At 47.2% G+C, this 13900-nt stretch overlaps 6 protein-coding genes across 6 annotated transcripts; all 6 read left to right on the top strand.

Annotated features, from left to right (window-relative positions):
• Positions 1–296: 296 nt before the first annotated feature.
• Positions 297–560, top strand: TEOVI_000414500 (lactate/malate dehydrogenase, alpha/beta C-terminal domain containing protein, putative; the record flags this gene model as incomplete). Its single annotated transcript, XM_067226946.1, has 1 exon — positions 297–560. The coding sequence occupies one exon, from the start codon at positions 297–299 to the stop codon at positions 558–560; it is 264 nt and encodes an 87-aa protein (XP_067083047.1).
• Positions 561–1225: 665 nt separating this feature from the next.
• Positions 1226–4219, top strand: TEOVI_000414400 (lysosomal alpha-mannosidase precursor, putative; the record flags this gene model as incomplete). The annotated part of the gene is made up of 1 exon (XM_067226945.1): positions 1226–4219. One exon carries the CDS (start codon positions 1226–1228, stop codon positions 4217–4219), a length of 2994 nt encoding a protein of 997 aa, XP_067083046.1.
• Positions 4220–5110: 891 nt separating this feature from the next.
• TEOVI_000414300 (Nucleolar protein 12 (25kDa), putative) lies at positions 5111–5995 on the top strand (the record flags this gene model as incomplete). Its single annotated transcript, XM_067226944.1, has 1 exon — positions 5111–5995. One exon carries the CDS (start codon positions 5111–5113, stop codon positions 5993–5995), a length of 885 nt encoding a protein of 294 aa, XP_067083045.1.
• Positions 5996–6278: 283 nt separating this feature from the next.
• TEOVI_000414200 (methyltransferase domain containing protein, putative) lies at positions 6279–8714 on the top strand (the record flags this gene model as incomplete). The annotated part of the gene is made up of 1 exon (XM_067226943.1): positions 6279–8714. The coding sequence occupies one exon, from the start codon at positions 6279–6281 to the stop codon at positions 8712–8714; it is 2436 nt and encodes an 811-aa protein (XP_067083044.1).
• A 382-nt stretch (positions 8715–9096) lies between these two features.
• On the top strand, positions 9097–10851 carry TEOVI_000414100 (uncharacterized protein; the record flags this gene model as incomplete). Its single annotated transcript, XM_067226942.1, has 1 exon — positions 9097–10851. The coding sequence occupies one exon, from the start codon at positions 9097–9099 to the stop codon at positions 10849–10851; it is 1755 nt and encodes a 584-aa protein (XP_067083043.1).
• A 565-nt stretch (positions 10852–11416) lies between these two features.
• On the top strand, positions 11417–12871 carry TEOVI_000414000 (protein of unknown function (DUF1935), putative; the record flags this gene model as incomplete). The annotated part of the gene is made up of 1 exon (XM_067226941.1): positions 11417–12871. One exon carries the CDS (start codon positions 11417–11419, stop codon positions 12869–12871), a length of 1455 nt encoding a protein of 484 aa, XP_067083042.1.
• Between the last annotated feature and the right edge of the window lie 1029 nt (positions 12872–13900).

Raw genomic sequence — 13900 nt, 5'->3', positions numbered from 1 at the left:
TTGCTTCGGAGGTGCTCAAAAAGGCTGGTGTCTTTGACCCTGCTCGCCTCTTTGGCATAACCACGCTTGATGTGGTGAGAGCTCGAACATTTGTGGCTGAGGCCGCTGGTAAGAGTCCGTATGACGTTAATGTTCAGGTGGTGGGTGGACACAGTGGTCCGACTATTATTCCATTATTATCTCAAGCTGGTGTATCATTGACGGAGGAACAAGTCAAGGCTATAACGCGACGAGTGAAGTATGGCGGTGACGAAGTGGTAAGAGCTAAAGGAGGGGCGGGTTCAGCAACTCTTTCAATGGCGTACGCCGCTGGGGAATGGATGTCCTCCGTGTTGAAAGGGCTTCGTGGTGACAAGGGTATCGTGGAGTGTACGTATGTTCAGACGGATATTATTCCCGGCGTGAACTTTTTCGGTTGCCCGGTGGAACTTGGGAAAGGTGGCGTTGAAAAGATTCACAAACCTGTGTTTGACGCTTATGAACAGAGTCTTTTGGAGAAATGTGTTGCGGACTTGGAGAAAAATATCGCAGCAGGTTTTGCCTTCGGTTCCAGACAGTGAACAAAAGGAATTAAAAATCGTTATTTTGTAGAAATGAGCAATAGCATTCTTTCATATTGTCCTCAAAAACGCACTTTTTTTTTTTTGCTGAAATGGCGTTCAAACACACAGAATTGGCTACAAATCTCCAAGGATGGTATGGTATTAATTATCTCTGCTGAAGCTGCCGATGAATTGAACCAACTGACACTGTGACGCTTGGTCCACGTGTGGTCTAGCATGTGTTTCTAAGAGTGTATGTGGATGTAGAATGAATAATTGAGGGGTTTGTTAACTTACAGTGTTTTATTTCCTCCCTCACTGCATAGCAGGGTGCACGAAAGCCTAGGAGAGCAGGGTGCCTGACATTTATATGTCCTTATGCATGTCTGGCAGTGATGCTTATGGGTGCACCACGGGGCATTTCTTATTTTTATCGATATCGTTTTTTTTCTTTTTTTCTTTTCTTCTTTTCATTTAGCGTTTGAGGGTGATGGTGTACTTCCCCGCGATTTCGGTTACAGGTCTTCTTACCTTTCTCTCCTTCTTTTTGCTACTGCTGTAGTTGTGCTGTCTCCAAACGTTTAAATGTTTTTCTTCGTTTATCACTCCTATATCTGTATATACGTCTGTGTGAGTATGTACGTGTGCGCAATTATTGATTGACTATTTTAGTAAAGGCATATATGCTCACACTTGGGATGCATACGCTTCAGCTCCTATCCCTGATTCTTTATTTTGCTGCTACTGTTTTCGTGCCGGCGCTGAAGGTTCCATCAAAAGCCGTTGTGCACCTCGTGGCACATACACACAGTGATTTGGGATGGCTCAAAACCGTTGACCAGTATACTTACGGGTTGAATAACAGTATTCAGTTTGCCGATGTGACCACCATTATCAACAGCGTTGTGGAGGGACTACTGGCAAATCCAGAAAGGAAGTTCACTTACGTTGAAATCGGTTTTTTCTCGCGGTGGTGGTCAAGACAATCAGTGAGCATGCGGGAAAAGGTCCGTGGGTTGGTCGCCAATGGCCAACTGCAATTTGCCAACGGTGGTTGGTGTATGCATGACGAAGCCACTACACACTATATTGATATGATCGACCAAACGACGCTTGGCCACCGATGGTTACTGCGGGAACTTAATGTGGTACCGCTTGTTGGATGGCAAGCCGATGCATTTGGGCATAGTGCCACACAAGCATCGCTGTTGACGTCGCGTGCTGGTTTCAATGGAACCTTTTTCGCCCGCATTGACTACCGTGAGTATGAGGATCGTGTGAAGCGAGGGGGACGGCAGTTCTGGTGGGACGCTAGTCCGTCGCTACCTGACCTGAAAACATTTGCTGAGGCGAACCTGCACGCGACCTATTGCTCAGCAGCGGGGTACAAATGGGATCTTGCTGATCAGTTAGAGAGTGCACGGACATTCACTCAAGCGGATGATGTTATTGACGATAATGCGTCCGAGCGGTACAATGTTCCAGTTGTTCTTAAGCATTTCAAGGATGAGGTAGCTAGGAGTTTGCAGGCCACGCGTGGTGCGAACGTCATGTGGACGATGGGATGTGACTTCACTTATATGGTGAGCGAGTTTTGGTTCGGCAAGATGGACAAATTAATCAAAATTGCCAATGATGATGGTGAGTTTACTGTGCGTTATTCCACGCCGTACGAATATATGATGGCGAAGCTGGATGAGGCTGTGAATGCGAAAATCAAATATGAGACGAGCACGGGCGATTTCTTCCCGTATGCAAGTGCCGCTCACGAGTTTTGGACGGGATTTTACTCATCTCGACCGACTTTGAAGCGACTAATACGGATGTTAAGCAGTTATTGGGTTGCGTCCCGGCAGTTGCAATTCCTTGCAGGTGTGCCGTCCGGTGATCTGCCACTTCTGAGCGATGCGCTCGCCATTGCACAACATCATGACGCGGTAACGGGAACGGCGCGGCAACACGTAACATTTGATTACGTCAAACGACTTGTGGCTGGATATAATGATGATTTCTCAGTTCGGCTTCGTACCGCACTTACTGGAAGATTGTTTAACCTCAGTAACGTAAGTCACTGTTTGCTGTCTAATGTGTCTGCATGCGACGCCACCGCCACTGGACTAGCAAAGAAAGGATCAAAACTGACGGTGATGGTATGGAATCCGAGTGTCCACCCAAATGTGAATACCTTTCTTCAAATACCCGTTCCACGAAGGGATATCAGAGTAGAGGGTAACGGCGTGAAGTCCTTTTCTGTCTATGGTTCACCCACTCAGGTAAGTGATTATTCCAATGTCAATGCGAATTGGCAACCATATACAATTGGGATAATTCTTTCGTTGGGGAAAACCTCCTCTCTTACTCTGAGCACACCGGGGAAGTATGATATTCCACGGAAAGAATCACATGTCGGATATTCGCTGAAGAGTGTGGTATCCCGTGATAGGCGTGGAGGTTTTACGCTGACGAGTGACCATCTCAAGGCGCGTTTCGGGGTGAACGGGCGGCTAAAAAGCATTGAGGTATTGTCTGTTGGACAAGAGGTGTTGGTGGAGCATGATTGGTGTTATTTCAAGAGCAGTAGAGGGGAAGACCCGAGTGGTATATCTGGTGGGGCGTACATAATGCGTCCTGTCTCTGATAATGTTTGTGAACCGATTAGCACCGATAAAGTCGAGAGTATTATCATTGATGAGACGATTGGTATTGTGGAGCAAAGGTTCGGAAACGACCTCGTACAGCGAGTCATTCTTCACGGGGATACGGTGGACTTGGAGTTTACTTCTCTGGGTATTCCAGTAAAAGATGGATTTGGACGTGAACTCGTTGCCCGTTTCAGCACGTCAGTGAACAATAGTGGCATTTTCTACACGGATAGCAATGGTCGTGAAATGCAACGACGTGAGGTGGATAAACGACGGAACTACCCGTTTGTTCAAACGGAGTCTGTAGCCGGCAACTATTATCCGGTGTCAAGTCTCATATTCATTAATGACACCGAAACACAGTTCAATGTGTTCACTGATGCGGCGATGGGGGGCACAAGTATAAATAACGGTGAGGTGCTGCTCACTACGCATCGCCGGCTTTTGCTAGATGACCAAAAGGGTGTTTCAGAGCCATTGAATGAAACGGAATTCATTACAGCCTATGAAGGTGATCCTTCAATGAATGAAAAAGGGCGCGGCAAACACTACGGTAATCCGCTACGTGTGCGTGGTACACTTACCATTTCTGTAGGTCGAAGTGGGCCGTCAGCCATGCGCCGCGTACGTGAGCAACTGGATGAGAAGTATTTTTCTCCAATTGCTGTATATTCTACTGGCTCTACGCCGAACCTAAACTGCTCCTTGGAGTTGACACAAATATCACCCAGTGTGCAGATAATAACGACGCAGTTACTCAACAAGACCACACTTCTACTCCGCATTGCTCATCGCTATGCCGTAGGTGAGGATGATGAGCGCTCTAAATCCGTTGAGGTGGAACTGCGATCTCTTATTCCTAACGAGCTGGATTACAATGTTGAGAGCATCGATGAAGTATCGTTGACGACGAATACCCTTTTGCGGAATGGACTGGACACAGTCGTGCTGAAACCGATGGATGTACGAACATTTTTATTTCACATGAGGGAGCACAAGTGGAGGGGCATGTCAATGAGCTGCACGGGTGTGTAATGGCCTAACCACATGTGTGTGTATGTATCTGCATACGAATTCTGTGCCTTCATTGTACTGTGTGTGGAACCAATGTTAAGGGTCTGTGTGGGTGAGGATTTTAGGGGTAGTGTGGCATTGACGTTGAGGGACCCAAACTTATTAGGTGGTTTGGGAGAGTGTTTTGGATCGTTCGCTGTGTCGTAGGGCGATGGTTGTTGTGACGCACGTAGTGTTTTTTTCGGCACTCAGTTCCTTCTTCTTCGTTGTGTTTAATTTTGCTTGCTATCGCGTGAAATATTGTATGCCCACCGTTTTCCCATTAGCATGCGGCAGTGGAATTCCTCTCCACTCCTCCATTGTTTCCTCCCTTTTATTTTTGGTTGTCTAGTTATTCGTGTCATTGTGGCTGTGCTGAAAATGTTGCCCTTCACCACCCTTAGCGTCTATTTCTCCCTACGTGACATTGTTGCTTTTTCTTTTTCTTTGTCTTGCCTGCCACTCCTTTCGTTGGGTGCTCAGCTCCTTCGTCATTGAAAATACTTGGGCACGTGAGCCATCTCTATTGTCGGTGTGAGGTCATGTGTGGGTGAGGGGTGGGAGGTTGGTAGGTGTTATTGGTAGTTTTTGCTTTATCGCTGTTAATATTCACATGTGACTCGTTTCGTTCTCCTCCTTTAGCGTGTGACGGGTGTTGCTTTTATCTCCATTTGCTCTCCCCTCGGTTCTGTTGTGGGATACGGCAATCCTTATTAGCATTATCACCGTGGGAAAGCATACAGATGATTACGTGAGAAAACTCCTCCATTTTTTTCCCCCTGCGCATGCATCAACAATGGTTTCATTCCTTTTCTTTTTCATCTTTGTATTAACATGATCAAATAATGTGCATCTTTAACCTAGTGTGACGCAATGAATAGGAGCACCTCCCTTGAAGACAGTGATGCTGGTGGACGTGGAGGTAAGAAGAAGCGTGAGAAGAAGGGATTCAAAGTGGACCGTTACGAGAATTACCGGCAGCGGTTTGCCAAGGGAATCAATGGTAAAAACATTCCCAAGAATAATAGTGGTAGTGTCACAAAAAGGGTGAAGGCAATAACATTTGATGAAGAGGATCGCCGTGAGTACCTCTCTTTGCATAAGCGTAAGAATGAACGGCGCGTGAAGGCGTTTGTCGAAGCCAAGCAAAAAACTAAGCGTGATAACGCGAGAACACGTCGTGCCCAACGGGAGGAGGCACGGCAGGCGTACAACAAATTTGCAGCGGTACCCATTTTGCCGAACTTTACCTACCGACTACCTGTTGAGGGGTGTTCCGATAATGAAGATGATGATGAAGGACATATGGACGAGGGAAACGAGGAGATGGTTCAGTCACGTGGTATCAACAATGCCCAAAAGCAGCGCCGGCTGCTTGCTGCAGAGAAAACAGTGCACACAATGCCTGCAACAATGAGTGGTGGCGCGTTGGCAGAATCTTCGATCGGTGATGCCGGTTGTCGGCTTGACGACGAGTTCGTAACGGTGGAAGTTAAAGTTCTTGGGAGTGGGAAGGATAGCGCAGGAAGTGGTACCTGTGGTTCAAATTCTTTACCTGTGAATGATTTCTCTGACCTTCCTTCTGTTGTTGAGGAGGAGCTGCTGCGACTTAAGAAGGAGATGAAGGGTCCAGCGCGGACAAAGTCGCGCGTTTACATGATGAAAGAGCTTGAAAAAATAAGAAAGATAAAAAAGCATTCGAGGAAGGGTCATGGTAAAAAGTCTGCCAAAGGTAAAAGGAAGAATCGAAGACGTTGATTCGGGGTCCATTTTTCTCTTCCTTGTTTTTTTAGCATATGTCTCTACTCTTCTTCTTTTTTCTTGGTTTTCCTGCGGTTAATGACGTAATATTATGATTTTCTATGGCGACGACGTATTCGCCGGTTTTTCCTTTCTCTGTCCTCTTTTTGAGGAAACACGTTTGATTTAACTTGTTCCTTTTTTTTGTCGTCTTATTGTTATTTATTCTTCAACATCTTTTTTTGTACAGCGTCATTTGTCACTACTGTGGTGTGTGAGGAGAAGTTGCTTCGTGGTAGGGATGCGGATCGCAACGAGTCCTACAGGAAGGGGGAAAAATAGTTCGGTGCTGCCGTTGCTGAGGCGCTTCAGTTGGGGCAATGGTATGTGTTCTCCGTACTACACAGAACACAGGCGGCAGTCGACTCTTACCTCTTCGGCGTTGTCATCGCCAGCAAATCACAACCAACAAGTTGTGTACAGGAGTATCCGAGATTGCAGAGAGCGCGCTTTCCACTTGATTCAGGAGCTCGTTAGTTCCCCTATTCCCGGTTGTGGTTTGTCTTACTCAACCAACGGTAGTTTCGGAGGTCCATCTTTGACCGTGAATGCTGTCAGTGGCGTGGCTTCCCTTCTTGAGTTGTACGACAAGGCCTACTACTTTCTACATCTCCTTCACAGGACTATTCTTGTGCCGCGCAACGTGGTAAGAGACACAGATGATTTTACAGAGTTTCTGTTGCGCTGCTTTCGACGTCCCAGTGATTCTTTGTTAAAGGGTGATGAGGAGCTGCAACTGAGCGATGCTGCCATTGTTGATGGTTTTGTGGAATGGATGGAGACGTCACTCATGTCGGCTGGCCAGTTCGTGTCATTTGTTGAAGTGCTGCAGCTCGTTGGATCATATGTACGGTACCACAAGGGGGTGCGGTGGGGCGCAAGGCCTTCGGAGGAGGAATGGTACCGCTGCGGCTACCGACTGCATCCGTGGCACGACACCTACTGCCCATCCTCACGGGCGGAGCAAATGCCTTATGTGCACTTGCTGCAGTGGCTGATGCGAGCAAAGCCGACGAAGTTGGAAGAGAAGATAGATGATAAAGAAGGTGCTCATGGTGCATCTTCGCTATTTTCAACAGCTGCAAAGGAGAGTGCAATGCGGGCGTGGTATGCCACTGAGGAGTTCTCACCGCCTTCGTGGCATACGGTTGTTGGTAATAGTAATCGACTTGGCTTTACAGCCCTTGACTGCGGTTGTCATAGTGGCTACATGACAGAACTTCTTCTGAAGGCTGGTGCGCAGGAGGTGCTTGGTGTTGATGTGTCGCCTCATCATCTAAGGAATGCAGAGGCAACTTTAAGTGAGCACTTGAGAGAGCGACGAAGCTCCTCGTATTCAAGAAAAACGGTTGAGTTCGTTCGCTGTGACATCCTTCCGGATCTACCTGATGAGGCAAGGCAAACGAAGACACCTCCTCTAGGCCCAGAAGGAAGCACAAACTCTGCTGCTGCTGAGAACCGGCGTCGGCTGGCACGGTGCCACCACATGCCGAGTGATTCGGATGGATTAAAAACGGAAACGGAGGTAACGGGTCCCTTTGACTTACTCTTGTTTCACCCACCTCTGCCACTGTTGTTTCCCACGTGGCCCCTGTTTCACGATTTGTACGAATCTGTAGACCAGCTTGCATATGATGCCGGTCGTCGGCATCCTCATTGCCGTTTATCTGTACTCAATGAATTTTTGCAAAGATTATTGGGCTCGTCAAATGGCGAAGAAAATAATAGCGAGCGTCGGCGAAATGCGCATCAACAATTGAAGCACCAACGAAGACTTGTAGCACCACTTATTAAAGACAATGGCTACGTGGCTTTTATACTCCCACGTAATTTTGACACAAGAGCTATTCTTCAACGCATGTCCACTTCTTCGGCGGGGAAGAATTGCACAAGTTGTGGATCAGATGGTTTGGCACCTCTTGTGCCTCTGAGTGATGTTGTGACAATGACTCTTGAGGGATCTTATACACTGGTGTTGAAACGGTCTCATTCATTGTCTTCGCTTCTGAATCGCATGGATTATATACAAAAGAGTATCTCCGCTTTCATCAGAGCATTTGTTTCTCCACAGCACCGTTCGCGTGTGGAGCAGGAGGTGAGGGACTTCTACAGCAATCACCAAGCAATAGACCTTATTGTTATGCGTAAGATAGCAAGACAGAAGACAAATGAAGATAATGATAATAAGGATTGCAGTGTACGTGCAGTACTGCAAAAAGTTTCAGAGCCAATTGCGTATGAGGACAGTTTTGAGTACGAGGAGTATATTCCCGCCGGTGGTTCTCCGTTGGCACACCACTGGACTGAAATGACACCATCTTTCTCATATCTGGAAGATGAATTCTTTGGGTGTGCTGACAGCGTTGGTACAAATGGACCCCCAAACGGAGCGAGTTTTTTAGCTGTTGGTCACCCGCTAGTTCCTGTGACGAGGCAACTTGTTGGAGTTGATCGCTTTGGTGCTGGGGGGAGAGATGCAACTCAGGGAGAGTCGGGAAGTTTTGACAAAATGTTTGCAAAAGAAATGAGAAGAAGAGGTGGTCGGATGCGTAAGATGGCACTGACGCCACTCGAGAAACAGGAGTGGTACATTGATGAGAAGCTTGTGAAATCAGAGGCAGCGAAGGTTGACCTTATGAACGAACTTTCACGATTTGAATTGAAGGACTTTGACTGAATCGGTGTGGCGGCCTTCGGTCCTTCGCTTTTTTGGTTTGATGAGGGGGGAGGTGGCCTCATGTTGCCAAAGTATTTGACCTCACTGACGCTTCTTGCTGAAAACTATTGGCCGTACATTGAGTGAAATCTCTGCAGCATTGCACTCTCTCCAGCAAGTAAGGTTTACCCGTGCGGAAGATGTACGGAATGCTTTACTGTTTCTGTTTTAACCTATGCCCACACCCGCATGCGCATCATCTTGACATGCTTAGTATTTACACCTTGTTACGTGTCTCACGAAGTAGAATTCGACGGCACTTCAGGTATTGCGAATAAATGTTTTCTTGGTGCGTATTTATGTGCCTCTAACCCTTTCCTAACTTTGGTAGAAACGCAACGTTATGGTCGGTGAGGAGGTCGAACTAACTGTTCAGCCCCAACGGTCACTGAACCTCGTTTCCGCTGGTTCAGCGCATAAAAGAGGTTCTATATGTTTGAGTGTCCTACAACGCGTACAAACCATGTGTGTAAGTGATAAAACTGGGGATGTGATGAATGGTGGAGTGGCGACAGAGAATGACAGAGTCGGCGGTTACGAGGTCCTTTGGTCTGCGCACCGTTTAGGAAAAAGTTTGCTCCTAATGGATCGTGGGTGCAATGATGTTTACCCCATGATGGAAGCCGATAGGGCCGAGTTGAAGGCGATTATCGATATGTGGCAGTCTGAAGATGTGGAGCTGTTACCGAGCAGGCAAACTCAATGGAAAATGGCGGCGCCGAATTTACGCGAAGAACTTCTTGCAGTAGTGCGATTGTTGGTGTCTTCAGCTTCAGGACAGTGCCATCGGTTGAGTTTACCACTCATGCCAATTCCGAATGCTGTGTGTCCCTCTGACTGTACCCTCAACACACGGTCGTATGGCGCTTGTCCCTTGACGCAAAGGGAAGCATGGCCAGCAGCGTGCTTGCATTTCGCTGGGGTTCTCATGTTGTGCGGTCTTCGCTCATATCGAGATGCAGAGGAGCTTCTTTCTACTTCTTTATCTTCCCTTGGTGGTACGTTACAGCGTTTTGTTGTACAGAGCCTCCAAGAAGAGTTTGCGATTATGCGGCGGGAGGTTATGGAACTATGCGTAAGCTGTCGAAGGTCAAATAAATCTGAACCTGAACTCACGACCCTAAATACGGGCAAGGGAGGTAGTATCCCTTCAAGCAGAGGATTTTATTACTATGCACGAACGGTGCCTGCCCGTTGTGCAGGGGGTGTTAAACCCTATGCCTCAGCTACCTCGTGCGATAAAACATCTCCGCTGGTGTTCACACTACTCGACGAATGGAGGGATGACGATCGCGCATGTGGCGCATTGCAGTGCCAATGTCGGAGTTATCAGGACCTCACACGCATTACGTGCAGAAAAAGTGATTTAGTGCTGTTTTCGCTTGCCGTTGTGGAAGCTCTTAGCACTGCCGTTGTGGAGGAGCTTCGACAACAGTGCGAAAAACCGCTTGATTTTGTCGACTTCATCGGTGACGTCGTCAGCGTATGCGCCGTTTTGGTGTACCCGTTCCTTGTCCGACAGCTACGTTGCCTTCGATACCTTATGCACAGCTTGACTGACGCCAGCGTGTCCAAGTCGGAGGCACCCTTACTTGCCGCGGATGTGCAACAATACGAACGCTACGTGTCCGCTGTCGAGAAATTTCTGCTGAATTTTGACCCTTCATTTGTGACTTCGCCAGGACCGTCGTTCAGTTGTGCAGATCGAGAGACGCTGTGCACCATCAAAGCAGGACCGAACAAAGGCCCAGGCGGCGTGCGCGTGGTTTCGGACTTGGAATGCAATGAAGCAGCAACTCCTCCATCACCAAGGCGGTGTGAAGAAAAATTTCAGCAATGCCGGCCTCTTTGGGAACCTGTGGCACCTGCCCTGGCTGCTCACTTATCGTCCCGTCCCCATGCTGGTGGCATGATGGCCTGGGGTGATGTTGTGGCTCTTTTCACGGAAGTTAAGCAATCTCGGGAGGCAGAGCTTTTGTCTCTATGGAACTACTGGGTACAGCTCCGACGTGAAACGCGGGCGCTCTCTGCTGAGGTTACTTATCTCATGGGGGAACGCATGGCTCCTACCAGTCAGAAAATTCCACGAGAAACTTGAAAAGGATATCGTAACCGTGCTGAGGTACATTACCTTGTACTTAGTATTCTGTTGGGCGTCTAAAGGGGCTCAGTCAGTTGCCTCTTAGTTTCAACTATGTTTTTTTTAAAAGTTCGGGAGAGTTATGGGGAGAAGATCGCGTTTCTTCCATTTCCTTATCGTGTCTGCTGATTACTATATTTTTTTCCTTTTAATACTGAAACACTCACCGAGTGCTTTTCTCCTGACTGATTGGCTGGAAACACGGAGAGAGAAGAGTGTTAATTTGCTTTGCAGTAATATCTTCCCTTGTTCTTTCTCTTTTACAGTACTGCGCTTAATGTGCTCGTTACATGCCTCTAATTCCCTTAATCCGTGTGTTCTGTGTGCTCGTTTCTTACGTGTACCCCTAAATTGTTCTATATTTGTTTGTGTGATCCCTTCCCACTGGATGGATACCGTTGGTCATAACGGCATTAGACGCATTCGAACGTGTTCACTGGTTTACGTGCGTAAAAGCATTAGGTATCTGCATATATATATATATATTTACATTTCTTGTACGAGTGTGTTACGATAAAGGTTCATGACGGAGTTGGTTCCCGAAGCAGAGGTAACATTTAATTGTGGCTCCCCTTCCTTTCCCTATGTACGCGTTTACCGTTGCTTCAAAACCACTAACAGTGGGATGTTGTACCGCCTCGAAGACGACAAGGGTCGATGGGCATTCTACAACGATACACCGTTAACCGTATTCAACGTATATGTTAAGTTTAATGCGGACTCGGTTGTGACTTCGGATACTGATGTGGCTCTGGAAATGACGCAGGGAGAGTGGGATTACTGGGCTACAACTGTGGTTCTTCCGGGTCACACGCAGCGCTTCGTTGAAGGGACCATTTCCAGTTTCCTACTCAATTTTGCCAGTGAGGGAGAGTTGGCGAAGGATGTCACATTTGTCAATGGTACACCCACAGTGGGATATGACCGAGTGTATCGCTGCTTCAAGCAGAACGCAAATGGGATGTTGTTTCGCCTCGTAAAGGTGGAAAGGCCAGGTAATGAGTGCGTGTGGAACTTCTACAATGATAGTCGGGAGCTTAGTGTTGAAGTGGAACTCACCCTAATCGAAAAAGATTCCGCAAAACCACTCGGGGATACGCAGGTTATTCCTCCTCCTGATGGGGTTGGCGTGGCACTGTATAAGATTGTTGTTCCGCCCCTGAAAACTGTTCCCTTCTTGCGTGGGCACCCGCGTTTCAGCAAACAGTCGTACGTGGCGAAATCCATGTATGATGAAAATATGCTAGACGCATCAGAGATTACTTTCGAAAATGGTCAACCCGATAGGGCAGTTATCGACTACCCACGCACCAAAGTGTTCCGCGGGTTTAACAACAACGGCAACGGTCTCGCCTTCCTGCTCGTGGATCCAGAAGAAAAAAAATGGGCATTCTACAACGACACAACAAACTACAACGTTACGGCAACAGTACGTTTTGCGGCGGGTAGCGTCTACAAGGCAGCCGCTAACACGCGTGTGGAAGTGGACCCAGCTGTCGAGGGCGGCACAGTGTGTACCATCACGGTGATGCCACTCGCGACAGAGCTTTTCATAACGGAAGGAAACCCAGAGCAGTATCAAATATCCTTGTCGGCGGAGTGTTCCACGGGACCGAAACCTGAAGAGAATCCTGATTATCAAAATGGCCAACCAGACACAAAAGTTATGCTTCGATGGGAAAAGGTGTATCGTTGCTTCAAAAATCGTGGTAATGGGTTGCTTTTCCGCTTAGTGGGTGATAATGATAGGAGGTGGGGCTTCTACAACGATACGACAGATTTCATATTCACAGTTACTGTATCCTTCGAGAACGGAGAAACAGTGAAGACGCTGGGGAATACGAGTGTTTCAGAAGATCCCGAGTTAGGGAAGGTATTTACACTGGAGGTGGCACCCCTTTCTACGGAGGTATTTGTTTTTGGGGATTTGTCTGGATACAAAACAAGGTTTGCAGCTCGCAGTGTTCGATGCGCGTAACGGAGATTTCCCCCTTTACTTGTGTACAGGCGGATTCTCCTTGATCGATCGACATCTTTCTGCATCCCTCAGTACTGACCTTCATGTATTTAAACAAACTTGCGCATTTGTACATCTTTGCTTTACTCTATGGCACGGAGTGAACACTGACCGTTTTTTAAAATCTCTTTTTCCATTCTGTTTGCATTCTGTGTAGTGAAAGCTTCTCCCCCCTTCCCGTTGCCTATACAAGTTTGTTTGCGTTTGTGTATGCGGGGCTTGAAAGAACAGTGCGGTAACGGAGAAGTTGTGGTAATCGGCAGCGGGGGCTACTGGGAGTGAGCAGTGGGTATATGTGCGTAGCTATTAGCTTTATCGGTAACTGGTTGTTGCCGGCCTCAGGGGGTGGGGGAGAAGGGAATTGCTGTTGGTTCGGATTTGGTGGTTCTACCTGCCGTTCTACTGCAATTAAAATCGCTATTGTCTGGTGGCAAAACACCTCAAGCATGTAAAAAGGTGTATGTGCATTAATTCAATGTATGCCGTTTCACTTTTTGTTTTGTATGTTTGGTTGCAACATGTTAACCTCTCTCCTTCTTTATTTTGAGGACACTGTTGTAAGGGTGTTTATATTATGTAGTAGAGAATCACGATTTTGTTGCAGCGCCACTGTTTTGTGCCATCCTGTTCATGTGAGTGAGAGGCAACTGTTTTTTCATTTTGTTTTCTCTTCTTTTTATTACTTCCCCTCCACTATTTCTCCTTTTTTCATTATGTAGTTTACCTTTTTCTCTGTAACCTACTGGTTTGACACTATGTTTGTTTGAAACTGCGTGTACGTGTTTGTACGCGAGAAGCGCGTGGCTGTTCTAACCGAAAGTGGCATATGCTGCTGGGACACTCACTTTATTTTCAGTAGGCATTCACTATTTCCTCCCTTAGTTTGTTTTCACTGTCAGCACTTTATTTAGGAATATTATCCACTTCGGGGGTTATTTCCACTAATATTATCATTTTGATTATCTTCCCGTTTGCGCTCTCGATAAGTTA

The sequence above is a fragment of the Trypanosoma equiperdum genome, assembly GCF_001457755.1.
Source record: "Trypanosoma equiperdum strain OVI genome assembly, contig: ctg_871, whole genome shotgun sequence".
In the NCBI taxonomy this organism is placed as follows: domain Eukaryota; phylum Euglenozoa; class Kinetoplastea; order Trypanosomatida; family Trypanosomatidae; genus Trypanosoma; species Trypanosoma equiperdum.
Note: the sequence above shows the minus strand (reverse complement) of the source record. Positions and strands in the feature narration are given on the sequence as shown.